Source organism: Esox lucius, chromosome 13, assembly GCF_011004845.1.
Source record: "Esox lucius isolate fEsoLuc1 chromosome 13, fEsoLuc1.pri, whole genome shotgun sequence".
In the NCBI taxonomy this organism is placed as follows: domain Eukaryota; kingdom Metazoa; phylum Chordata; class Actinopteri; order Esociformes; family Esocidae; genus Esox; species Esox lucius.
The window spans coordinates 6,307,384-6,332,292 of NC_047581.1; the positions used below are offsets into that span (position 1 = coordinate 6,307,384).

General features: G+C 41.6%; 2 protein-coding genes across 4 annotated transcripts in view; one reads left to right on the plus strand and one right to left on the minus strand.

Annotated features, from left to right (window-relative positions):
• LOC105029835 (protein C9orf135 homolog) overlaps positions 1-5,318 on the minus strand; it is a 30,246-nt gene extending 24,928 nt beyond the window's left edge. Inside the window, exons 1-3 of one of the 3 annotated variants that reach the window (XM_010903387.4) lie at positions 5,084-5,318; positions 4,852-4,963; positions 3,395-3,516 (exon numbers count right to left, since the gene is read on the minus strand). In XM_010903387.4, coding sequence (XP_010901689.1) covers positions 3,395-3,516; positions 4,852-4,963; positions 5,084-5,118 — 269 coding nt within the window. In that variant the 5' untranslated portion in view covers positions 5,119-5,318. The remainder of the gene's footprint in view (positions 1-3,394; positions 3,517-4,851; positions 4,964-5,083) is intronic. The other 2 variants (XM_020052144.3, XM_010903388.4) reach the window with 2 other exon arrangements.
• A 74-nt stretch (positions 5,319-5,392) lies between these two features.
• ptar1 (protein prenyltransferase alpha subunit repeat containing 1) lies at positions 5,393-23,760 on the plus strand. Its single transcript, XM_010903391.3, has 7 exons — positions 5,393-5,507; positions 7,872-8,041; positions 12,705-12,771; positions 14,241-14,345; positions 15,614-15,854; positions 21,290-21,633; positions 22,562-23,760. Exons 1-7 carry the CDS (start codon positions 5,422-5,424, stop codon positions 22,938-22,940), a joined length of 1,392 nt encoding a protein of 463 aa, XP_010901693.2. The 5' UTR covers positions 5,393-5,421; the 3' UTR covers positions 22,941-23,760.
• The last annotated feature ends 1,149 nt before the right edge of the window (positions 23,761-24,909 follow it).

Below are 24,909 nucleotides of genomic sequence, written 5' to 3' on the forward strand. Positions count from 1 at the left end.
TTTACTTCGGTTTTCGTTGTGAGTTTGAATCCGGCCCTCAATCGGTTGGTGGTTTTGGTTTCCATTGACCGTTGTTACATCATTTTGTTCTCAATTAATTGTACAATATTATGGAAAGATTTTGATCTTTAATACATTTTGTTCATCGAGACCCCTAAGGGCTGTCAGGTCCCTGTACGACCGAAGCAGGAGCTTGGTCTGCATTGCCGGCAGTAAGTCAGACTTGTTCCCAGTGCGTGTTGGACAGCAGGGCTGCCCTTGGTCACTGGTTCTGTTCTTAATTTTTATGGACAGAATTTCTAGGCGCAGCCAGGGGCCGGAGGGTGTCAGGTTTGGGGACCACACGATTTCGTCTCTGCTCTTTGCGGATGATGTTGTCATGTTGGCCCCTTCAAACCAGGACCTTCAACATGCACTGAGACAGTTTGCAGCCGAGTGTGAAGCGGTGGGGATGAGAATCAGTACCTCCAAATCCGAGGCCATGGTCCTCAGTCGGAAAAGGGTGGCTTGCCCACTTCAGGTTGATGGAGAGTGCCTGCCTCAAGTGGAGGAGTTTAAGTATTTAGGGGTCTTGTTCACGAGTGAGGGAAGGATGGAACGGGAGATTGACAGACGGATCGGTGCAGCTTCTGCAGTAATGCGGTCGATTTATTGGTCTGTCGTGGTGAAGAAAGAGCTGAGTCGCAAGGCGAAGCTCTTGATTTACCGGTCAATCAACGTTCCTACTCTCACCTATGGTCATGAGCTTTGGGTCATGACCGAAAGGACAAGATCCCGGATACAGGCGGCCGAAATGAGCTTTCTCCGCAGGGTGGCTGGGCGATCCCTTAGTGAAGTGGTCAATATTGTGCACCAACACTCCCAAACAAAGAGATCCAAACTAGATAAAGGATCCTTCTTCCACTAACAATATACTGTATTTTCAACTATCAAGATGTTCTTCCACAAACAATATACTGTATCTTCAATTATAAATAACTTAAGGAGCTATGGTGAACTTCTGTTCCTCAAACCAGGAAGCGTGAAAAATGCTCATAGATTCATGATTTCTGCTGGTTAAGGGGGTGCGCTCTAGACAAAGGATGTATAACCAGGGGTCCCAAAAGTATTCATTTACATTATATATTTAATAATTACATTTTTTTACGTTATTTCAGCTTTTTTATTTACACTATTTGAACACACACATTTTCACACTGGCATCATGTGGGAATCAAATTAACCAAGTGAGCTAGCTATGATGGTGGTCATTGGATTGACTAAAGGCTTGGGTGGGCATCCAAAGACTGAAGGATGATCAGGGGAATTTGTTTTATTACATACAGTGGTGAGAACAATGTTTGATACATTGCCGATTTTGCAAGTTTACCTACTTACAAAGCATGTAAGTTGTAATTTTTTATCATAAGTACACTTCAACTGTGAGAGATGGAATCTAAAACAAAAATCACATTGTATGATTTTTAAATAATTAATTTGCATTTTATTGCATGACATAAGTATTTGATCACCTACCAACCAGTCAGAATTCCGGCTCTCACAGACCTGTTAGTTTTTCTTTAAGAAGCCCTCCTGTTCTCCACTCATTACCTGTATTAACTGCACCTGTTTGAACTCATTACCTGTATAAAAGACACCTGTCCACACACTCAATCAAACAGACTCCAACCTCTCCACAATGGCCAAGACCAGAGAGCTGTGTAAGGACATCAGGAATAAAATTGTAGACCTGCACAAGGCTGGGATGGGCTACAGGACAATAGGCAAGCAGCTTGGAGAGAAGGCAACAACTGTTGGTGCAATTATTAGAAAATGGAAGAAGTTCAAGATGACGGTCAATCTCCCTCGGTCTGGGGCTCCATGCAAGATCTCACCTCGTGGGGCATCAATGATCATGAGGAAGGTGAGGGATCAGCCCAGAACTACATGGCAGGACCTGGTCAATGACCTGAAGAGAGCTGGGACCACAGGCTCAAAGAAAACCATTAGGAACACACTACGCCGTCATGGATTAAGATCCTGCAGCGCACGCAAGGTCCCCCTGCTCAAGCCAGCACATGTCCAGGCCCATCTAAAGTTTGCCAATCACCATCTGGATGATCCAGAGGAGGAATGGGAGAAGGTCATGTGGTCTGATGAGACAAAAATAGAGCTTTTTGGTCTATACTCCACTCGCCATGTTTGGAGGAAGAATAAGGATGAGTACAACCCCAAGAACACCATCCCAACCGTGAAGCATGAAGGGGAAAACATCATTCTTTGGGGATGCTTTTCTGCAAAGGGGACAGGACAACTGCACCATATTGAGGGGAGGATGGATGGGGCCGTATATCGCAAGATCTTGGCCAACAACCTCCTTCCCTCAGTAAGAGCATTGAAGATGGGTCGTGGCTGGGTCTTCCAACATGACAACGACCCGAAACCCACAGCCAGGGCAACTAAGGAGTGGCTCCGTAAGAAGCCTAGCCAGTCTCCAGACCTGGAGGATCTGGAGAAGGTCTGTATGGAGGAGTGAGCCAAAATCCCTGCTGCAGTGTGTGCAAACCTGGTCAAGAACTACAGGAAACGTATGATCTCTGTAATTGCAAACAAAGGTTTCTGTACCAAATTTTAAGTTCTGCTTTTCTGATGTATCAAATACTTATGCAAAGTAATTACTTAAAAATCATACAGTGTGATTTTCTGGATTTTTGTTTTAGATTCTGTCACTCACCGTTGAAGAGTACCTATGATAAAAATTACAGACTTCTACATGCAGTGTAATCAGCAGTGTATCAAATACTTATTCTCCCCACTGTATATGGAAGCAACCCATCTGCACTAGGGAGCCTACTTTCAAAATTAATATTAATACAATGTGATTCTTGTAAATCATTCATTCCTTTTTTCCTTGAGTCTCTTCGAACAGAAGAAGAATGTGCTTTTGAAAGGTCATTGAGAAAAAGTGGGTTTAGTGCTCATGAAAAAGTGGGTCTTAGTGCTCATGTTTTTGTGTTTCATGAAACATTCATGGCAAACATACTGAAGGAGTTTTAGCTGCTGGTGGAAGTAGTGGAACATTGACGTACAAGTACCTGCACCTTCTAATTCATTGCCATCTTTGTTTCTTGTGATGATCTGATTGGTAATGCTTCGTATATTATGTACTGTAACTACATTGTGATGACCTGAATGGTAATGCTTCGTATATTATGTACTGTAACTACATTGTAACTTACATGTGCAATTAAGGTTGCGCACCTTACTGGATAGCAACACAACCAATTTTTCATCTTGTCTGATTGGGGATTTGATCCACTAACTTATTGTTTCATGGCACTACACTCACACTAAGGTCCTTGACATTTCTTTCAGCTGAAATACTCTAGTGTTCCTGTAGCCTGATTGTAGGTACCTGACTGTACGTCTATCAAAGACTGCTGACTGGAAGTGTTCAGCCTCCACCATTTGCTTTGGTTCATACTTGTTCTTTAGCAGACACTGAGACATTTGGCTTTCTGTGGTGGTTCTCCAAACCTAGAGGTAAATAGAATATGATACATTTTTGGGGTAAGGAGTGATAATAATTAGAGGTAATTACATTTTTACAGCACATTTCTGACACACAATACACTGAACAAATAATAAAATGAATACACTGTAAGAATAAAATGAAATACAACCAAATACACAGAAAATGTTGACAGGGTCCATTAATAACTTATTAACTATATGGCTTCATATTACCGACTGTTCAGCAACAACAGTAATATTTTACAGGCCTTTTGATAAAGTGTACATCTTGGGTCTCCAATAGGTAACTTGCGAGTAGTTCACTAACCACTTGCAAATGATCCATGCAAAAAATCCATGCAAAACTCTCATGATCAAATCTGAAGGAGTGATAGAGTTGGATGCTATGTATTTTTGGACAATCAATCTTTATTTAAAGAACTGGAGCTATAAGAGTATTGGGTTCTGCTTTAAATGAAGTTGAGCTTATAAATGCTTTATAATGTCTTCATAAGCACAACCAAACATGTTACAAAACATTTATAACCATATGTCATGCTTTATAAAACGTAACAAAACGTATCTATAACATTTTTATGTAAAGCTAAAATTATGAAGGGCTGTTCTTGTGCAAAGGAAGGGCTGTTCTTGTGCATAAAGCAATGCGTAGTTCCTGGTTACTGCCCATAGGCTTGGTATATTGGCTAAACAAACAATGCTCATAGATGCTCAAGAACCCCAGGGTATCATCAGGGGATCTACATTGATTGTGGCCTCTCTTTGTCGAAGTACAAGAGTGAACTGTCTGAGAGAAACTACAGAAACTTGGCATGGTTGGGAGGTCAGGTAGGAAGAAGCCTGTATTCTAAAAAAGAATATCAAAACTGACATTTACCAGACAGCACCTGGCCAAGACCAAAACTACTGGAAAAATGTGCTATGACAGATGAGTCAAAGGTGGCCTTCTTTGGCTTCAATGCCAGACGTCATGTTTGGCAAAACTGAAATATGGTCTCTGAAAAGAAGAACCTCATGCCAACTGTAAAGCATGGAGGTTACTGAATCAACCATCAATTCCATAATGTACTAAAGAATTCTTGAGGATAATGTATACTTTCTGTGTCATTTCTTTAATTGGGAAACTCTTTATCTGTCAAGTGTTAAAGTGAATGGTACTTTTCGATTTGTCAAAATATGTATATGTAAACCAATCAAATTACAGTACTATCATGATTATGACATCAATCCAAATTCAATTCATATTTCAGAATTGTATTGAAATTACAAGACATTGAAAACACATCAATGTTAATCCATTTTTTTTCTGATACTTTATGACAACAAAGAAGTATTGCTCACATCATCCATGTAGGTCCCAAAGTGTTTGTATGTTGATTTGCTGAGTTTCTTCTTACCCTCTGGACAAGCTTTGTAGTCATAGTCCTTGGGCTCTGCCTCTCTGTTGTAATGCCTACATAGAACAGTGTTCCATAAAGGTACATAATTCATGTAGTCTATTGTTGAAGGTACAAGATTTATGCGATTTGTAGATATTTGAGAATAATAGTTTTTTGGATGGTAATATACTCACCAATTAGAAATGAGAGTTGGTCTGCTGTAATACATATTCGTTTCAGAAATTTTGAGGTTGAAGACTAAACTGTTATTGACCAATAAAACGTTAACTATGTACGTTAAATGTATGAGTTAAATGTAAATGACATAGCTAATATGCTTAATGCATCCTTTGTCGCCCTGTTTGTATGAAATTAATGAATCACTTAAAGAAACGTAGCTGGTGTGGTTGTTCGTTACTGTTTGCTACAACGTTGCCATGGTGAAACCAGTTTTACACATGCGCACCTCGCATAATGTAGTTTTAATGACCCGGATGAACAGATATTTCGTTTACGTCTTCAGTGCATAAAAATGGCAGAGTCGGAGGAGGAGGTGGATGTCTTGGTCCAGAGAGTTGTGAAAGATATCAATAACGCTTTCAAGAGAAACCCCAATATGTACGTATACCCGGTTTAGCTTGTTAACTAGCTAGATTTCTCTCGCTGCAAAATGATTAGCTAGACACATAAACGTTAGTTAGCCAGCTAATGTTAGCTAGTTAAAAACGTTACCGCTTGTTGGTCTGCTCGACGCTAGCTTATACTGTAGCTGTTAGCTAAACATGCCGGGTAGATGGCTAACCAGAGCCCAGAGTTAACTAGAAGGGCTATCGCTGCACGAGGCTGTGAAACATGTATTTGCCTAACGCTACATTTGAAAATGTAACATTGTGCAACAAATTGTAGGGTCAATACTTTATAGTTTTATTGAGTGGGCTCTGGAATTTTTGCAAATTACAGTACTTAGCTTGCTACAGTCATGCTATGTACGATTACTATTCACAGTAGCCAATGAGGCCACATTACATAGCAATTGTTTTGCAGAAAAAGTTACGTCTTGTTTTTTCCAGTTCTGGAATTGCATGTATATTTCTGTCTTCTATCACAATTACGAAATTGTCTCCTTACTAATTTTGGGATATTCACGAGAAGTTGGGCATTGTCCTGCTAGTAGAGTGAGACGAAGCAAACGCTATGAATAGTATTGGGGCCCACCAAAAACGTACTTTAAGGCAAACAAATATGTTTAATAAATACGTTTGTTGAAAGGCAGGGACACATTCAAACAGGTTTATATTTATATTTCTCTGCCTACTATGGAAACGATGCACAACTAAAGGGTTCGACAAATGAATATCCTATATATAGTAAGGAGACAATTCCATAGTTGCGGTCTTACCTAGCATAATTCGTGATCAGAAAGTGCTTGATTTTACTACAAATTAAAGTTACTTGCCAGCCGTGGTGATGGACCGACTCACACGTCACTCGGCCATGGACTCAATTCGCCGACTACTTGGAATAGCTTTCGCAATTTGTTGAATATAACATTAACAGATTTTTTCCCTGTTAGTATTGTTGACACATGAGGTCTGTCATCTTCATATCCAGATTCTGACATGCATTAGTTGTCATGTTGGCCTTGATTTTAAATATCATTGTGGTTTTGTGATTAACGGGTGTGTCTTTATGTTAAATATTTCATTTATCTTTGATTTCTAATTTACCGTTTTGATTGCAGTGGAGTTGTTTGTACTCTTAATCTAACTTATACTCAGTCAACCTTTTTCGAGATGCCTATGCTGTTCTACCTGCGTTAGTGTCTTTTATTACTTGCAAAAAATTGTAAATAATGCATTGTTGGGTTTAGAAGACAGCTGGGTAGATATATTCTGTTTAGAAGCCTCTCTCACTAACAGTTCTAAATTAGAACTGGCCTACATTCTGTACCTCGTTTAAGAACAAGGTGTGAATACTTTAACTTTTATGCCGAACAGCCCAGATATTTTCCCTTTCATTTGCATCTCCTTGAGTTTTGACAGTTAGCTTCTAACAAATATTTTATAAAAAAATAAGAGGATAGCGAAAGACGCTAAGTGGTGTAGGTGCTTCAGTGTAAAAGAGAACATTTAATGACTGATATAATGGACATTTAGCTTCCAGTTCATAAGAGGTCAAACGCGTGTCAACCAGTCTCAACGTCTTTGGTACAGAGTACACACTAAGTAAAAGGCATTTCTAAGAGTTAATAAGGTTTACTTAGGTTCTGTTCCTCTCATGTTGTGAGTGACCTGTGCTGAGAGCTATACTGAGCACTGGTACGTCCCGTGATATGAGAATGGTAGGTGTGTTTGTTTGCTCTCACTGACCTGCTTCATGCCCACAAACAAACGCGCGCACACACTTAAAGGTCAAATCCTACCCGGCTCCTGTGTCTCCCTCTGGCTGTGCCAAAGAGCTTGAGACCAATAACAGCAAGGAACATTCAGAAATATATTTGGAGAAACACTTAACATGTAGAACAATCAACCCGGTTGGATTTGGGATTTTGTTCACGATGTCCATTGCAGTTGCTGAGCGTGGCCCTGCTGTAGAGCTTTGTGTGTGTCTGAATGTGAGCTGTAGATTGAGGCAAATCAGTTGTGCTGTGTGCTCAGGGAGACAGGCTCTCTGCGGATGCATCTGTGTAAACTAGGCTGTTCTCAACAAGGCTCATGTCCCATCCGGTGTTGGGTTAGGCATTAAAAACGCACTCAACCATTCAACTACAAACTTAGGGTAAATATGAGGGTATTCAACTCCCTAGACCAGGCACTGAGTAAAGCCCACCGCCTGGCGGGAAGGTAGCTGCGCTGTGTCGAGGTTAAAAGGTTGTTAGCGTCTGTGTTTGTGTCAGAGCATTTGTCCTTGTCGTGTAATGAGTGGGCTGGTTTTCACACAGCCTCTTGCTCTCCCTTTCCCTTTTTTCCCCCTCCCTCCCAGTGATGAGATCGGTCTCATCCCGTGTCCAGAGGCCAGGTATAACCGCAGTCCCATCGTGCTAGTGGAGAACAAGCTGGGTGTGGAGAGCTGGTGTGTCAAGTTCCTGCTCCCATACGTCCACAATAAGCTACTGCTTTACAGGCAGCGCAAACAGTGGCTGGACAGGGAAGGTAAGAAACACTATAATTCCGCCTATAGATTAGCTTAGGTGTGAAATGTGTTTTGGGGGGGTCAAGGTTCAGTTTCGGTACAGCTGGAAAATGAAATGAGTAATGATAAGCTTATGAAATTCTCCAGCGGTTATCCGTTGTGCCTCTCAATTCCCACTTTGACGCTGTGTTCATAACCGTGTGGGAGACGTCGACGCTGCGTTCATAACCATTTTATTCTTTGAATTTATTGAGAAATGACAATTGGCTATTGGTAAAAAAAACAGTTTTGGACATAAACTAAAAGTACAGCTATCATGTTTGTTTACAGAACAGTATATTAAAACTTATATTTAATATATTTAAGCAAATTAAATGAATTCCTTTATAATTGAGATTTTGTAACTTAATACTGAATTAATGTACTTAATGGTTCACTATGTAGGCTAAGTGGATGATCAGTATTCTAGATGCGTGTAACTCTTCTAATTACAAAGTGGTTCTCTGAGTTAAATTTCCACATCCTACTCGGTAATGAAGGCACTGTGACACTGTCCTTTAGTATGTGTGATATGCACTTGTAAAGGTAGCGTAACTGTAGGACTCAATCTCCCTCTCTGGGGTAATGTAATGGGCTGTCACACCTAAGTAACTGCAGCATGGGTACATTATTTGCCAATTAATTGACAACTTGGCTGTCAGATGCGGTAAAGATGTCAACGAAGGGAAGCCTGTAGGGCACAGGTGTCAAACCGGTTCCACGGAGGGCCGAGTGTCTGCAGGTTTTTGCTCTCTCCTTGTACTTGATTGGTTAATTAGGTCACTGATTGGTTAGTTTCTACCCTCACCTGGTTGTGTAGGTATGAACTAGGAACCAATTTATAGGAAAAACCAAAAACCTGCAGACACTCGGCCCTCCGTGGAACCGGTTTGACACCCCTGCTGTAGGGGATAGAAGAATGCCTTAGTCGGCTCACAAAAGCCGACTACGGTTGACGTGTTATGTGCTGTGAAAATGCTGCATGTTGTGCTATTCGAATAACGATGTGGATCGTTTGCTTAGTCTTAGGCTTCTCGTAATGGTTTTAATTCGAACTAAACTATCCCTGTTAAAATAATGAAAATTAAAGCAACAGTACGGGGAAGTGAAGACTTAGAACAGAGAGTTGGAACGACCAAAGGTGGTACGATGCCATTGACTCAACAGAAGTATGGAGCAATGAGTCTGTGTTATAAACAAATTGTGCATGCCATTATTTTTGTTTTTATTCCAGAGAAACTTCCAGAGAAATGTTGCCTATTATTTTTCATAACCAGAAAGCCAAATCACGTTGCTAGTTTACTCTTCTCTCCCCATCTGAGCCTCTCAAATCCTTGGTACTAAATGTATATTTGAAACAGGACAGTCTAGAGCCAACATTATCCTAAATCCCCCTTGTACCGGGGTAAAGCCCCTGTGGATATGCAGCGTTAGTGGGTTCATTATTGGATCTCTTCCAGGATGACAGTGGCGCATCCACAGGTCACAAGGGGTCACTGAATGGTTTGATGAGTATGAAAATGATGTGAATCATATGCTATGCCTTCAGTCACCTCATCTCAACCCAATTGAACACCTATGTGATATTTCGGGCTGACGTGTTGGACATGGCTTCCCATTATCATCATCAAAACACTAATTGAGAGAACTGTGTTCTATCCCTCCAGTAGAGTTCCAGAGATTCGTAGAATAGATGCCAAGGCACATTGAAGCTGTTCTGGCAGCTTGTCGTTGTCCAACACCTTAGCAAGCAAGCAAGTTTATTTATATAGCACAATTCATACATCAAAGCAATTCAATGTGCTTTACAAAGAAATAAATAATATAGAAATACAATAACAAAAACAAATACTCAAATGAAAACATCAAACCAACATCATGATAATACATTTTTTTAATAATAAAATATAAAAACACAGGATGCTATAAGGCTAAACAGTGTGTTTAGTTCAGGTGCTCAGTCATAGGCAACTGAAAATAAGTGTTTTTAACCTGGATTTAAAAATGTATACGCTTGGTGCACATCTAAGATCTTCTGGTAGTTTAGTCCAGTTGTGTACAGCATAACTGTTAACGCAGCTTCTCCGTGTTTAGTTTGGACTCTGGGCTCTACTAGCTGACCTATGTTCATGGTTTATATTCTGCAAACATATCAGAAATGTATTCTGGTCCTAAACCATTTAGAGATTTATAAACTAAAAGCACCACTTTAAAATCTATTCTGTTACTGACTGGAAGCCAGTGCAAAGACTTAAGAACCGGAGTGATGTACTCTGTTCTCTTGGTCCTGGTTAACATTCTAGCAGCAGCATTCTGAATGAGCTGCAGCTGTTTTACAGTCTTTCGGGAGTCCAGTTAAGAGGCCATTACAGTAGTCAACCCTACTAGAGATTAAAGTATGGATGAGCTTCTATTGGTCTTTTTGGGACACCAAGCCTTTGATTCTGGCTGTATTTTTTTGATAGAATCAGTGACCGCTTTGATATGACTGTTAAAGGTGATGTCCAAATCTATCAGAACATCAAGATTATGCACTTGGTCCCTGCTTTTAAGGGCCCGACAATCCGTCTCTTTACTAAAACCTTTTTTATTTTTGTTGCCAAACACAATCTGTTTTATTTTTGTTTAATTGTAGACAATTTTGGTTCATCCAGGTATTTATGTGCTCTATACAGTGACAGTCTATTGAGCTGTTGTCATATGATTAGAGAGCAATATATATTTGAGTATCATCGGCATAGCTGTGGTTAATGTTGTTGTTCTAATGCTATCGGCTTCATTGGGTTTGTAAGCTTGTCAACCGTGACAAATAGAGTGCAGGTATTGTTGATATTCTTGTTGATCGTCCCGATGAATGTTGTTCACAGGCCCTGCGTAACTCATAGTTGAAGCTACCAAGGCGTTGTTTATAGCTGTCCTAGTGAATTAGAAGTTTAGTTTTCCTCCACTTATGTTCCTGTTTCCTACATTCTCTTTTCAGGGCGCTTACCATCATGGTGGTTCTCTATGTTGTTTTCGGTTTGCTCATAGTTTTCTTTACATTTATCGGTGCAACACGATTCATGACAATATTTTGGCGTTCATCAGAGTATCAACTGACTCAGCACATATTGTTGGAGAGATAGCTATGGCTTCCATAAACTGAGCATTGGTACACTCTAATGTACCTTTTCTTTACAGAAACGGAGTTTACTGGAACATTAGAGGGGATAAGTGATTAAAAAAGACACAGATAGGGGCAGACAGGGCCAAATCTTTAACCATGACAGAGGAAATATCGAGACCTTTAGAGATACACATGCACAAGGTCACATTCTAGATCTGGTTATGCTCTTTCACATGTTGCGTGAGATCAAAAGTGCCAAGTAGTGCATAAAGTTATTTGACATGTGGATGGTAAAATCCCCTGTAATAATAAACAAGTTATAATCAACTGATAACAGTAGTTCAGCAAAATCATCAATAACATTTGCCGAGTATAGTGGAGGTCTGTAAATGGTTAAAAACAAAATTTTGGGGGTACCCTTCAATGTAAAACACTACAGGTATTCAAAATAAAATGACCTTGTGTATTTTCTTTGCACTGGAATGTATCTTTGAATAGGGCAGCCACTTCTCCTTTCCTACCATTTCGACACACGTTCATATAGCCAAATGTTCTTAATGACACAGGTGCTGTCTTGTTAAGAATAGTAGCACTACAATCTTCTGTTAGCCACGTTTCAGTGAGAAACATAAAATCTAGGTTGTAGGATATTATGTCAATTACTGAGAATGATTGGTTGGCGAGAGATCTGATATTAAATAAAGCCAGCTTAATAGAGATAATAGGGGTTCCTGTACTAGTATGTTGATGTGTTACAGTTAACAGATTAGTCAAGTTTTCTTTAAGTTGTATGCACACGATTCCTTCTATTTCTTATCAACGCAGGAAGAGATACTGGGTCCTAGCTTATACTCAAAACAATACATGTTCACAAAGCAGGGACTCGAAGCACTTCACCTTACTGAGCAACTGTAGGTTTTTCCCTGTAGGTTTTTTACCTGTCTGTGTATTCGGGTTGACCATCTGTGGACAGGCTACTACCAGTTCTATTGAACTGTAGAGTGGGAGCGTGAAGTTTGAATCAAACGGTTTTTTATGATGTGCTTCAACACTTGTCAACTAAACAGAATTGGTAAATATCCATTGCTATTAAAAATAACATTTGTCGCCTGGTTTGTTTATTTCATGCCCCTGGTTAGCTTTTAAAGGTTAACTCTGGTCACATGATCATCAGTCTCACTTACTGTAAGGTTGTTAGGGGAGGAGGGTACTGCTCTCTTTTAAAAAGGCTAAGAAGTAATTGAAAAGAAATATCAGTTGGGTGATCATGTGTCTGGAGTGCACCTTAATTATACATCATGAAATGCAAATATGCCAGGAGTTGTTTTCTATTTTTTTTTTCTTAGTTTAGGTTTACTCCAGAGGTGTATGTGTGCAAAGCAGCATAAACTTAACCTATAGTTTGATGATTTTGTGCATTTGTTTCCTTGTGTATTAAGTTGGGACAGTGTGAACCAATCCCATGTCCCTTTAGCAAATGTTTTAAAGGGTTAAGTTGTGACTGGCCTATATACATAACATGTCTCTGTCTCTTCCAGCTCTGGTGGACATCACATGCACTTTGCTGCTGCTCAACCCAGACTTTACCACAGCTTGGAATGTCAGGTAGGACCCCCAACCCGCTGTGTTTGTATGTCGTGGCCGCAATACATAGACCCTTCCACTCGCTCCCGTCAGCTAAACAGACAACGTCCACCAGGTTCCTGGATATGAATGCTTTATGGAACCACATCCTCTTTTAGATACATTTATATTGTGCTTAAACCGGGTACTTTGTTAAATTATTAACCACCCAGACTACTTAGCTGCTCTGAAGGAAATTAGGCCATGCTGTTTTATTTTTTTATCATGTATTGCCTTTTATTGCATCACTGTTTTATACCTTTTGTATTTCATTAAGTCAAACAACAAAAATCACACAATGGGGAAGTTGTGAAAGAGATGCATTGAATTAAAATGTATTTTGCATTTATGAGTCTTGCTACTGGCCTCCTTGTCCCCATCCTTTGCTCAAACATGCCATCACCCATGAAGCCACTTTAGTTACCACTTCACAAATAACTGCAACCATTGTGGGTGACAAGGACACCTTGAAGTGGCCTGGTCTCAATGTCTGACGTAGTAGTGGATACTTACCCCCCACCCCCACCCCACCCACCCACCCAGCGGTAATCAACCCAACAAGCTCTGTTTACTGATCCACAGGGACTAGACGGTGATTATCATCCTGGTTAGTCGGGTGCATCTAATTTTCTCAAGGGAACTTGGGCCACCTGAAGCAGCTGTTTTGCCTCTCGCTGTACAACACCGGCACAACACCTGATACCTTCAATCCTGCACTTGCACTTCTGGCCAGGAGATGGCACTAAATATCACCTTTTAAACAAAACATATACTAGGGCAGGGGTATTTAGTGTTAGACATCCACCCCAGGAGGGTGCCTGAGAGCTTCAAAGGAGGTGTCAACAAAATTGCATAGCATGTATATTTTCAAATATGTATTTTATAACTAGTCAAACAGTGAATCCCAAGTAAAGCTGTCCTCTAAAAATGAGTATGTATCATATCTATGACCGATGCAGTTTGTCTTGCTTTGATTCAGCCAGCAGCATTGAAATGCAGAATTTGCAACTGGCTCTACATTATTTTCTCATTGTTGTCTGTTAGATAAAGCGGGGGTTGTCTGGTTTGGCTATTAGCAGGATTTGTCAAAAGATTTTGCTGTAGCATGTTATGTATAACAGTAAAATAGGGAAAAGGCGGGGCCTTTCCCTAGAGTTTGTCTTGATGTTCTCTGATTTGGTCTGCTGTCTCAGAATTTGAAAACACCTGTGCTCTTCCTGCTATATTTGATTATGCCATAGCCTTCTTCAGACGTATGTTCATTTGGCAGAGAATGTGAACATAGTCTGTAATGAGAATGTTATAGTTGAAAATCAGGCCTCATGTACCGTGATTTCTGTGAGGGAAGTCCTTTTCATGAACCGAACATGAGCATGCAAATGGCGTACGCAGTAACACAACCTTAGGGGTGTTGAGATAAAAAATGGTTTCCTCTGTTTGCTCTGTGACAGGAAGGAGCTGCTTCAATGCGGAGCCCTGAGTCCTCAAAAAGACCTCTACCTTGGGAAACTGGCCCTGACCAAGTTCCCCAAAAGTCCTGAGACATGGATACACAGGTAGTGCTGCATTCGAGTCATTTAATTTCTATGAATTGATTTATTTGATTGAATTCTCATGTATCATGATTATATATACTGTGTATTTACTCTAGGCTGATAAAACTCTGTATATGTTGCACAAGACACACGTTTGTCATTTCTAATCTTGGTACAAGCACACACAGGTAAACTGGTCGGCTCTTCCTCTTCAGTCTCAGCCCTGCTCTAAACCAGGGCACAGAACAGAGTCGTTAAAGTATTAATGAGGGAATAAAGTAAGCGATTTGCCACCACTAACTCAAGCTGAAAGGGAAGGAGTGGATGAGGCATGATGAAAGAGGTTTCACATGCCACTGAAACCCTTTAAATTGCTGTGAGGGAGGAGAGAGAGGCAGGGAGGAAGAGTAAAAGAAAGGTATGAAAGGAGACCGTGAGATGCAAAGGTTGAGGATGGAAGGAAGATGGGGAAGGAGAGAGAAAGAGGGCACTGGAAAGCAGAGATCTATTTTCAGAGACTGGAGGGGCCAGGCCAGCCTAATTTGCACAGTTTACCAGAGGAGAGCATCGTGTTAGATTATAACAGAGCCCCTGCAGGTTCCCCAAAGCCATAAGATCACATCCTATCAGCTAGACGCCCTGTCTGCCCACATGCCACCCCGCACCCCGAGGGAACCTGGGAGATTAGGGGCACATTATCATCACTGGCCTGGCCTGGGGTTTCATTCAGCTAACTGGAGGAGGACGGAGCGAAGAGGGGGAGGATGAGGGGGGAAGACATGAGAACACAGGCAGAGGGAACGTGTGAGTGAGAGCGCTCTAGCGTTGCGCTGTACGAGATCATAGCGTGGCTGTTACTGTTGTTTTTGCTGTGGGAATTGTTACATCTTGTGCTCCCAGCTGGTTCAGGGAGGGGAGTTTCCAGAGAGGGATTCCATTTGCTGATGGAACAACATATTATTATGTCATAGTGGTTAACGGCTCAGATTGGCGTTACTTCCGTGGCACAGGTACTCCCTGTGCGGCCATATGGTGTGACCGTGTGTCTGACCCCAAACGACCCCCTAGCTACCAGAGGTTGGGGCAGTTTGAGGTGGCTGCGGTTGTGCCCAGAGAAACGCTGCAGGAGTTGGTAGTTCACTAAAGTGGCTCTACTCCGTGCATTGTGTCCGGTTGTTGGGGTTGTTAAACCTGCTACTTCGGTTTGGTCTGTTTTGGGTTTCTTACTTTTGTTTTGGTAGTCCAGATTTTTACTGTCAGCGTGTCAAATATTGTTTCTGTGTTCCTAGGCGCTGGGTTCTAAAGCAGGTTCTACGGGAGTGTTTTCCCCCCGAACCAGACAGGAAGGAGCAGGTGGGCGGTGATCGGTGCAACGCGGTGGAGAGGTTGCGGCTGGGCGAGCACCTCCACAGGGTCCTTCACGATGAGATAAAGGTGTGCGCCAACGCCGCAGGCCGTTACCCCAGCAACTACAATGCCTGGTCGCATCGTATCTGGGTCGTGCAGCACATGGCCCAGGACAACCTCAAGGTAGGACAATTGCACAAAATGAACCTCTTTATCCCTCTATTGTTTAATTCTCCCTCTCCTGTGCCTCTCGCTCCCAGTCATCCATTGCCTTCCATCTCTCATGTTGTTCTTCTTGCTTGTTCTTCATTCTCCTTTTGTCTTTTTCTCTATGTTCTTACATGGCCCCTATCAAAAGGTAATGTGCTCTTTCAACATGAGTAGAAATCCTCTGTGATAGTCAGGCAGGCAACTAGCTCTATCAGGTAGCGTGGCATTTACAGTATGATCAAGGTCTGTGTGTCTCTCCTACACCTCTCTTGCCTCATCTTCGGCCTGTCTGTCTGACAAGATGGATCTTTGTGGTTCATTCACGTAATCTGGTGAATGAAAGTGAAACACTAACTAGGTTGTCTGGTTTATGCTTTTTAAAGGCTTATTATTAATAGGATACCAAAAAATAATGTTTAGCCAATTAATGTTTAATACAAAACAATCAAAATGTAAAAAATATATACAGTTGAAAAATCCCTCCAGGTCATGCAAAGTCTTTGGTCGTCTTGCATGCACCACGCGTTTGAGATCTCCCCAGAGTGGCTTGATGATATTAAGGTCAGGAGACTGTGATGGCCACTCCAGAACCTTCACCTTTTTCTGCTGTAACCACTGGAGGGTCAACTTGGCCTTGTGCTTAGGGTTATGCTGGAAAGTCCAAGAGCATCTCATGCGCAGCTTTCGTGCAGAAGAATGCAAATTGTCTGCCAGTATTTTCTGATAACATGCTGCATTCATCTTGCCACCAATTATCACAAGATTCCCTGTGCCTTTAGAGCTCACCCCCCCCCCCCCCCCAAATATTAGTGAGGTCTTAGCAGGTCTTTTGACAGGTCTTTTCTGCTCTGCATGGCTCAATATCTAGCCTGCTCACTGCATCCACATGAGAGCTAACAAACTCATTGAATATTTATACGCAGACACTAATTGCAATTTAATAAGCCATGGGTGTGGGAAATGTGCCTGTAATTGCCATTTTCGTGTGTGTGTGTTAGGTCTTACTGAACGAATGGGGACCAAATGTCCCAATGAGTATAGTTAAACCATAAAAAATTGACCTCATTGGGACCTTTTGCCGGTCCCTGTGAGGCAAAAGTCAATTTCCGGCTCAGGGTTTAGATTTAGGGTCAAACTTACAATTGATTTCATAGTTAGAATTGGGGTTTCTTTAAGGTCCTGGCGTTGTTGGTTAAGTTTAGGGTTAAGGTTAGGCATAAATGTTACTTTTTTGAGGTTAGGTTAGGTTTAGGGCAAGGGAGCATGCAATTTCTATTTTCTGGTCCCCATGAGGGTAGCTGTACAAACGTGTGTGTGTGTGTGTGTGTGTGTGTGTGTGTGTGTGTGTGTGTGTGTGTGTGTGTGTGTGTGTGTGTGTGTGTGTGTGTGTGTGTGTGTGTGTGTGTGTGTGTGTGTGTGTGTGTGTGTGTGTGTGTGTGTGTGTGTGTGTGTGTGTGTGTGTGTGTGTGTGTGTGTGTGTGTGTGTGTGTGTGTGTGTGTGTGTGTGTGTGTGTGTGTGTGTGTGTGTGTGTGTGTGTGTGTGTGTGTGTGTGTGTGTGTGTGTGTGTGTGTGACAAGGCCAAACATTCAAGGGTATGTAAACTTCTGCTCAGGGCCATTTGGGTGATTTCTGCTATGATTTAAAAAGGAGCCAAACATCTGTGATAATGAATGGTTTCATATGATCACTATCCTTAAATAAAATGTGTGTTTTCAAAATCAGTGTCGTAATTTGACAATTTCTGCCAGGTTATGCAAACTTATTAGCACAACTGTGTATATATAATATTTATATATGACCAAGATTGCAGTGAAGAGGTAGGAGGGGGAATTATAGACTATTAAAACAATATTTCAGACTGTAACAGTACTAACCAGCAAACGTTTTCTACCAGCACATTTTTCTACCTCAGACTAATCGCTCCTCATCCATGATTTGTTTTTCGTGAGTTAATGCCAGATCAGGTGGGTGACTGGCCAAAGGCATAGGTCCAGGGCTTGACATTGGCACCCGCCAAATGCGGGTAGAATTTAGCTGTGGCGTGTAACGCAGTCACACTTATTAGCCACTTTGTCGGATGGCATTCTGTATGTCTATACAGTGTTTTTCCTGCATTCAAAGCTCATAGGCAACAGCCTTCCCAAAATATTGCACTGCCTCTGTGTGTTGTCATGGTAAAACATGATTTTGTGCCCATATATAAAATACCAATGAAACACTGCAGCTAAAATGACGGTAGGACGAAACTTTTTCCATATTGAGTGAGTGTTGCCAGGTGGGTTGCGTTTCCTACTCAATAGGGCTATTTTTAATGGGCTTGGGTGAGTCGATTTATTTATTTTAGTATTTTTATTGTTTTTTCTGGAGACAGCGGCAGAATACAGTTTACGGTCAATGAAATCTGGCAACCTTGCATACAGGGCCACACCGATCCAGACATCGTGGAGATGACTAATGTCAAGTGGGTCCTAGTTTTCTTTCACACACAAGCATGTCAAAATAACTTCAAAACCTCAAAATACATCTAATCCGCAAAACATGTTTTTAAACTTTTCAGGTGTTTTAGTAGCTTAAAATTACAGATTCTTTTTTTAGTTTTAAAGAGATTTCACCTGTCATCTTCGTTCTTGTCTTGCAAAGACCATCAGATTAGAGTATGTACTATCAACAAAAGCATTAGGCTATATATGCAATATATAGAGTTAAAAAAATACTTATTTAAGTTACTAACAATATAAATATATGTAGGTGAAGACGCTGGATCAGCGACAGCAGAGCCTAGTGCAGCTGAAGGAAGTCGAGGGACATTAACGATGTGGCATCAAGGCAAAGATGGGGGAAAAATAACTTGACAAAGCTGTAATAAATACAGCTCTGTTTTGTTTTTATGCAAGTCTATATTAACAAGAACATAGCATAACAAAAATAGACAACAATAATATTGATTGTGATTAATTATAAAGCTGATGGGTGATTTCATATTTCTTTTTAAATAACGTTAATAGTTCTAGGTTATGTTAAGAATGTGTATATAGAGAGATCGCTGGGGGGACATTGTTGCGTGCATTAGCTGAACAAGTGGACATGGACAACAGGGCAGATTTAACAATAGTGTGAGTGGCTAGTAACTTTGGAAAACCACTAGCCACAGTGGCTGGTGAGCAAAAAGGTTAATGTCAAGCGCTGCATAGTTCATGGTGATGGGTCACAACCAATTGTGCCATAGGAAACCATAAAACACTGAACAAATTCAAAAAACCCTATTATTAATATACTATGTATATATTTTAAACGTGTACATGTTTTAAATGTTGCTTTACTTGCCATTTTCCCATTGTTAATTAGTATGTGTTTTCATAAATATATACAGGGCACACCCCCTTTCTATTATCAGCCCATTGGAGCAGTGTTGCGTGCGTAGACGCAAGGAAAATAGACTTGGTTTCTAATTTTAAGTGCACTGGCGCCATTGACGTCTTGACGGTCATGGCCCGTCTGGTGTCTCTCATTCATTCCCATGCATTCTTTCTGCAGCGCATACGTGAGTACGCAGGTTGTGGCATTTGAGCTTTTGAGTACACTCCAATTAAGTTCCTTATGAAGTTTCCAAAAACATCCAAATTACTTGCAATTTGATTTGGTTTCTTCTGGACAGTTTGGCAGGCAGCCAATAAACTGAATTCATAGCACTGATTACTGATTTTTTTTTTTCAAAACCCTCTAATCGGCCCAGATTAGTTGGCCAGGCTGATCAATCAGTTGGCCTCTAACGCTGATGCAGTGAAACCCCAAAGTCTGGTTCTCAAATAAGTGGGATTTAAAGGTGGGTATATTGGGGTTTGTTGTGGCTTGGTTGATGAGGTTTTCATTTTCTAGACATAACAGGCACTCTGATATGCGTTTGAGCAGCATTTTTCAAACCCTGGTTGGTCCATGGGGGAGTGCCTGCATTTCCATGACATATTCCTCATGAGAAGTCCCATTGATTGCATTGACACGTCCTTCATAGAACCAGAGTTATGCACAGAGTTTATTATATGTCCTGGATTCTAACCGTACCAGGTAGTTTTTCTATTCACTGTGCATCTTATTTGCTCTTTGGGGTTTTAACACTGCTGTAGAGCTTACAAGCTCTGTCCTATCTCTGAGATTCTGAATGGGGATATACAATGGCAATTCATTTTTCACGTAGCCATTTTGACCACTTTGTTGTTTACAGTGCTTCCATGTTGAAGTGGTACAAACATCTGTGGTGAACCGTTAATTCAATAGACTAGATATAATGTATTTTTATATGCGCTTGATGGGGAAATGTAGTTTTGTAGCCTTCAAGTGATTTCAAATTTTGTTGTCAACTGTATTGTAAATTTGGTTGTAAATATTTTTTTATAGGATAAATCTGTGTCTGTTTTCATTTCATTAGTCAATGAGAGGGCCCAGTGGCTGAACCCTTTTAGGGACTGGCTTGGGGTTGTTTTTCAATTGTGTTTCCAATGCCTTCAAGCAAAATAAAATATATATGCTTGGGAATGTATAAAGCTCTGTTGTTGTAAATATAATAAAATATGATTCTTGAATTTCATTATATTTTGAACTTGCCAATCCCCACTGCAGAATTTGAGTTAAAGGAAATTGAAGTGGCTTATATATTTGCACTGTTACCATCAAGGTTGAACATTTCCATAAAATACATTTCTCAAACTAATTTACATAGTTAGTTTTGTGTTGCCTTTAATTGTAGATAGAAAATGTTTCCCACAATGCAATCCAACATCTCTGGACAAAGTAAAATCTTATTTGAAAGTTGCACAAACTAGTAGTTTAAATCTGTTTTTTTTTTTGCTTTAGTGGCTTATCCTTTTCATATTTTGTTATTGAAACTGTTTTACATTTCAGTTGAATTGCTTTTAATTATATGCTGCTTAATTTATGAATTTAGCCCCCTTTGGTGGCGGGGCAATTATAATTAAAATACAGTTCATTGACTCAAAATCAGACATTCAAAAGTGACCCCAAACCTGCCCAGGAAGTTAGAACTGTTGTTTTATAGACTTTACCATTGATGCTTCAGTATGCACTTCCAGTTATGACAAGATTTCTGACCTGCCATTTTTCTATGGGTAATTTAATTGCTGCCCTGGTGTTTTACGCGTCAAACAAAGTTTTGTCAAAGTAATAGCTAGTAACAATAGCCAAATAAATTCATTGTCTTTGAGTTCCCAATTCTAATATATGTGGTGTTTATATTTCATGTGTGCTCTTTGTCTGAATGTTTTTTTGTAATAAAATATGTTGAAGCAGTATTTCGACTGTCATCCTACATTAATTGGCAATGGGTACATGCCTTTTAAAAGGGAAAGTCCAGTGTGAAAAAAAGCCTTCACTACATCTCCTTTTCCCCATCCAGGTCCTCCATGACGAGCTCTCCTCCATGCGCCAGTGGGTCTCCATGCACGTGTCAGACCACAGTGGCTTCCACTACCGCCAGTTCCTCCTTAAGTGTCTGGTCGGGGCGCTCAGCTTGTCCCCGTCATCCTCTCCTCAGACCGACGCTCGTGGGCTCAGCCTGGACTGCCAGCGCCGCCTCCCCCAGCAGGTTAACGGGGAGGCCACAGCAGCGGGCTCCTGCCCACGTTCGCCAGAGGAGCAGCCCTTGGTGCCGGCTGTGCTTTTCCTGTTTCAGCAGGAGATGGAGCTGTGCACTGACCTCATCCAGTCATTCCCCGGACATGAGGCACTCTGGTGCCACAGGTATGAGCCCTGTGCCGCAGGCCATCATAGCGCTCAGTCGACCCTGGCTTCAATGCTAGCCAATCAAAGAACAGATTTCATTATCAGGTGCATCATTACACTTTGGCTAACTAGCCTCCATGTTGCCTTGCACATGCTTTATCACGCCAATCAGTTTCAGTCTCAAGGATGCAATGTTTTCATGAGTATCAGGAGTGGATGGGTTGGGGGGTGGGGCTGTCATGTCCTTAAAGTCGTTTGCCTGAGAGCATTCTTTGTTCTTCTAGAGAGGGAGATGAGAGAACAACTAGAGGAAAGAGGGGAGGGCTGAAGAGGGAGGGGCGGAAGAAGTGGAGGGATGAGAAAGTGGGTAGAGGGATGGTGGTGTGGGTATTAGGGAGGGAGTCGAGGAGGGGCGGGAGGAAGGGGGTGGGCAATAAAGAGGGAGGGGTTGGTGAGAAAGGGAGGGGCAAGAGAGGGGGGGGAGTGGAGAGAGGAGAGGCAGGAATGGGGAGAGGGAGTGGAAGGGCGGGAGGAGAGATGAGGGAGGGCCGGGAAAGAGGAGGGACAGAGGGGAACGGAGAGAAACAGAAGAGAGGGAGGTAGTTTGCCCCTGGGCTGAAGACCAGCTGCTCAGTAGGTGTTTATACCTGATTGTGTTGTGATAGAGCCAAGACAGGGGTGCCATGGCAACAGTGTTCACATGGATGGCGCAAGGTTCTCAAAAGCGAGAAGATTATTAATATGGCAATTTGACCACAGTGTTCATGTTGCCATGTTAAAATAATATTATTATTTTTATTCATATCAGCAATGATTCACTCTATAAATGTAATGTAGCTTAACTAGGATTTTTTTTTTTTTGGCTTTGCATCCAATCAAATAGTCAAAATCCAATCACCTGTTCCTTTTTGTCTGAGTGCATGACTTAACTATGGTCTGTCCCCAGGCGCCACGTCTTTTACCTCTGGCATCACTGGAGGAGGGACCATGACCACCACAACGGCAAGGGCTGCCAGTCTCCCCAGCTGAACCACACAGACGCTGGGCTGATCTGTCACCCCCGTGTAGCCTCCCCTGGAGCGGTGCGTCTGGACCGTGCTGATAGCAGGAATGGACCGGCTTGTGAGAGTCAAGACGCCATGGAGGTGGACGGGGTCCCGGACCCCCGGGATATCAAGCGTCTCAAAAGGTGTCTACCAGGTCCCCCCGTCCTTCCCTCTGAACACGGCTTTGTAGCCAGCATCCTGGACGGCTGCCGGTCTCCGGAGCAGGGACGATTTGCCCTTGCGTACAGGAAGTGGTTGGACTCTGTGATTGGTCAGTGATTGGCAGAAATGGTCATTGGTCAATGGCACAGATTTAAGATCACCTTACCCTCACCTGACCTTTAACCTTAACCATTAGGGCAGCAACTGTGTAAACAGCGTCTCCAGTTCAGCATATAGTGGCTTGTAAGTTCCTTCTTGTCTTGAAGGCTTGGGAATGGGGCTGGGGATCTCTGATAAGTAAAGGTTTTTGGCCCTGCCCACCCTACTGGCGTACTGGAGATGCCTGGACTCTTATTTGTCTTGTCAGCAGAGCTTTGTCTGAGCCAGTCCATTTTCAGAATGGTATTGTGAGTATGGCTCCGCTCTGAAAGGCGGGCTTGTTATGGCCTGAGTGTGTCTGTTAGTCGCTTCTGCTTATGTTTAGGTTCCTCAATACCTCAGTTCTCTCTCAATGTGCGGGAGCAGAGCACCAAATATTTTTTTTCTCCACAAAATCCATTTATCCCGTTTCTTTTGTCTTCCACTAGCTAATGGATTGTAGCAAAATCACTTGAGTGAAACTGCCATGGTTACTGAAGATTTATATATCACTTACCATGTTGTTCTTTAGTCAACTCTGCAGAATTAAACAACTGGGGAGATGAGTGGTGCAGCAAAGAATTGTCATCGTCAAAAAAACTGGGAACGGAAACTAGGGAAGCAATTATCTGCCGAACGCGGTGTATTGTGCATCTCTGTGGACAAATGAAACACTTTCAGACAGAACACTTGCAAAACTGTGAAATTCATGCTTTAGCTCTCTGCGAAATGAAAGTGATAGAATGTCAGCCTTTCTCAAGGAAAGGAGAGCTAATCAAAAACTAGCAGGGATAATCAATTCTGGTTGATCACGGTTTCTTCACACCTGGCTGCCAGATATGTCTCGACTGCCAGGCACACCATGGCAGGAGTCCCTTGAATTGTAGCAGTGCGCTCTATTCAAAAGTGACAAAGCACATTTCGGCATATTGATATTCCCTCACAAGATCACTTGTCCTCCCTTTTAACTGCAGTAATATATGCAAGCACAACTGTTTTGGCAGGTTTGATCAGTTCTTTCCTTCTTCAAGAATAACCTGGCACTTGCCTGGTCCCGGACCTCTTGCGGCTTTTCTCCCACTCTGTTGACATGGTCGAGGCTAATGTTTTGGCATGACAATTCCATTAGCAGCTGACGAGACGGTACAATCATACTAGTCCACAGGTTAGCATGGACTCACAGACTTCCTGTATTTCCATTCTGCGGTAATGTTTATCTTCTCACGTCCAGTTATTTGCAACCTCAGTGACACATTGTTACAGTGAGACCTGGTCGAATGTGTTCTATGTAGGGATTAAGATGCCAAGTGTTTTGGCATGAGATGGCTATAGAGTTACTACATGAGGTCTAATGGGCAGGAGAACGAAATATCCTTTTATGCCTGAACAATGCTGGCTTTTAAGGTGTCGCATTCTTGGTTGACTGATATGTCCGGTAGTAAACCCCATTATTACGACCATATTGATATCTAGTCATTCTTGATATGGAACATTGTTATTCTTGCTTGTATCTGATAGTAACAAACCTGGATGCCTCTCAATGTGAATTACATTCAAAATGGCTGCTTATTTTGGACAGTTGGAATTGAAGGTCAGATTGCTGCTCTCATCCTGTTTTTAACATTTATCTGGCTTCTCACTAGCAAGTAAATAGGCTCCCGCTTACAGCTTTTTAGTCAAGAATTGTGTACTACAAAGTGGGCTAGCCAGCTAACTTCCAATAAACAACCCTAATTCTTTGAGGAATTTCACAATATTACAACTTGAAGTAGTATATAAGCCAAATTAAACCGCAAATGTTTCTGGTTCCTTTAAATAGCCTTTACAAACTTTAGCCATCGCAATCTAAGACACATATCCAAACCACCTGAATCATATACATATTTTGTTTGAGAGTACTTTAAGTTCAGAGTTAAGCATGAAAATAAAGATAAGCTCACAGAATACG